We start from the raw sequence: 2,519 nt of genomic DNA on the forward strand, positions 1-2,519 counted from the left end.
TCTGGGCCGGCCATGGAGGTGAAGGCCGGCCCTGGGTCGGCCATGGAGGCGATGGCCGGCCCTGGGTCGGCCATGGAGGCGAAGGCCGGCCCTGGGTCGGCCATGGAGGCGAAGGCCGGCCCTGGGTCGGCCATGGAGGCGAAGGCCGGGCCTGGGTCGGCCGTTGGCCGCGTACCGGCCCTGGGCCGGCCATTGGCCGGGCCGTTGGCCGGGCGCCGGCACTAGGCCGGCCGTTGGCCAGGCGCCGGCTCTGGGCCGGCCATTGGCCGGGCGCCGGCCCTGGGCCGGCCATTGGCCGAGTGACGGCCCAGGGTCGGCTGAGCTTGGGCCGGCCGGTGGACGGGAATCAACCGGACGGGATTTGGCCGGCCGGGAGGTGATGTGCGGTCCTCGGCCGGCCGGGAGAAGGTCACCGACTGACCGGCCGGGAATCGTCGCGACGGTTTCGCCTATGTTGGTCCGAATTGGCTAGCAACACCTCGCTTTTGACTCTTTTGCCCCAGTCGGTCGTTGACGGGCCGACAATAGCCGAGCAAGCTTTTGTTGCTTGAATTTTTTTTTTCTTTGTTACTCTTTTGCAGGAAATCGCATGTGGAGATGGGGAATAAGAAGATAAGGACATGAATAAGAAGGAAAGAAGAAAGAGAAAAGGGGGTGAGGTGGACGAATGAGAGTGGAGAGAAAAAGAGATAAGATCTCCACGTGTAGCTTCCCATTGAGCCACACGTCTCCTCAAACCACCCCTCAAAAATCTTTTTCTTTCACTATTGTCCCTCAATTTGTTGCGCTCCAGTCCTTAATTAATAAAAAAAATAATCTTGAAAAATAACCGAGAATTTCTTATTAATTCCCGTTATCTTAAATATATTTGAGGGATTTCGGAATTTATTTTCACTCTTGAGATTCTAAGTCTCCGAGTACGTTCCGAATAAATTTATTCGGAAAATAATATCGAGTTTACTCGAATATTCTTATTCCGAAATTTCATCGACCTTAAATATAATTATATTTTTTTTTCAAGATATTTAAAATTTAAGGACGTCTCATGTGCAACAAGAATTTGATTCAAAATAAAACTCGTTTATTTTATTCAAATTCACAAGTTGAGCATTACAAAAGTTTGTGTATTACAACCCCTACCCCCTTAAAAGAGTTTCGTCCTCGAATCTTAGAACAAGGCAGGCTATTTCTTTTGCATTTCGCTCTCAAGCTCCCAAGTAGCTTCTTCTGCGGAGTGTTTCTTCCATAGCACTTTGACTAGAGGTGTAATCTTATTCCTCAAGACTTTCTCCTTGCGATCTAAGATTGCAACCGCTAGCTCTTCATATCTGATGTCAGGAGAAATCTCAACCTCTTGATCATGCAGTACATGTGAAGGATCAGACATGTATTTCCGCAACATCGATACATGAAACACATCATGAAGGATGGACATAGACGGCGGTAGGGCTAGGCGATACGCTGCCTTGCCTACTCGTTCCAGAATCTCAAAAGGTCCAACATATCTTGGGCTGAGCTTTCCTTTCTTCTCGAATCTCATGACACCACGCATCGGGGAAACTTTCAAAAAGACTTCTCTCCTGCCTTAAACTCTAGAGGTCTTCTACGCTTATTTGCGTAGCTCTTGTGACGACTCTGTGCTGTCTTCATCCGGGCTTGTATTTTCTTGATCGCTTCGGTGGTCTGCTCGAGCAATTCAGGCCCGATGAACTCGTTCTCACCAGCTTCATCCCAATGAACTAGAGAGTGACACTTTCGCCCATAAAGAGCTTCATAGGGTGCCATCCCAATCGTCGCTTGGTAACTATTATTGTACGAGAACTCTACTAAGGGAAGATAACGACTCCACGAGCCGTGGAACTCCAAAACACATGCTCGGAGCATATCTTCTAACACTTGGATTGTACATTCACTTTGGCCATCAGTTTGGCGATGAAATGCCGTGCTGAATTTCAGCCGCGTCCCTAAATGCTATTGCACACTTTTCCAAAATTTAGACGTAAAATGAGCATCACGGTCAGAGACGATTGAGCTAGGAACTCCATGTAGACGTACAATCTCTTTTATGTAGAGTTTAGCGAGCTTATCCAAGGTGTGAGTAGTCTTGATGGGCAGAAAATGAGCTGATTTGGTCAACCTGTTGACAATGACCCAGACTGAGTCGTGACCAGCTGTGGTTTTTGGCAAACCTGACACGAAATCCATTGTTATCTTCTCCCACTTCCACTGTGGAATCTCAACTGGTTACAGCAGTCCAGCTGATTTTTGATGCTCTACCTTAACTTGTTGACAAGTTAGGCACTTCTTAACAAACTCAGCTACATCTCTCTTCATTCCTGGCCACCAATATACCTTTTTCAAGTCTTGATACATCTTTGTCACACCTGGATGTACCGAATAAGGAGTCCCGTGAGCTTCTACCATCAATTGCTTTCTGACTTCCTTGTTGGATGGTACACAAACTATTCTGTTGCACCTTAGAACCTCGTTCTCATCCAACTTGAAGTCACCCTCTTTAC

At 47.8% G+C, this 2,519-nt stretch overlaps 1 protein-coding gene across 1 annotated transcript; it reads right to left on the reverse strand.

Annotated features, from left to right (window-relative positions):
* Nucleotides 1-1,183: 1,183 nt before the first annotated feature.
* LOC149402398 (uncharacterized) lies at nt 1,184-1,552 on the reverse strand. The gene has a single exon (XM_089608358.1). The coding sequence runs from the start codon at nt 1,550-1,552 to the stop codon at nt 1,184-1,186; it is 369 nt and encodes a 122-aa protein (XP_089464484.1).
* Between the last annotated feature and the right edge of the window lie 967 nt (nt 1,553-2,519).

The sequence above is a fragment of the Urtica dioica genome, chromosome 3 (genome assembly GCF_054948205.1).
Source record: "Urtica dioica subsp. dioica isolate 48M chromosome 3, U.dioica_male_clone48M_v1_H2, whole genome shotgun sequence".
NCBI lineage: Eukaryota > Viridiplantae > Streptophyta > Magnoliopsida > Rosales > Urticaceae > Urtica > Urtica dioica.

Coding starts and splice junctions, on each gene's coding strand:
- LOC149402398 (XM_089608358.1), bottom strand. CDS start 1,552: ATGCGTGGTGTCATGAGATTCGAGAAGAAAGGAAAGCTCAGCCCAAGA.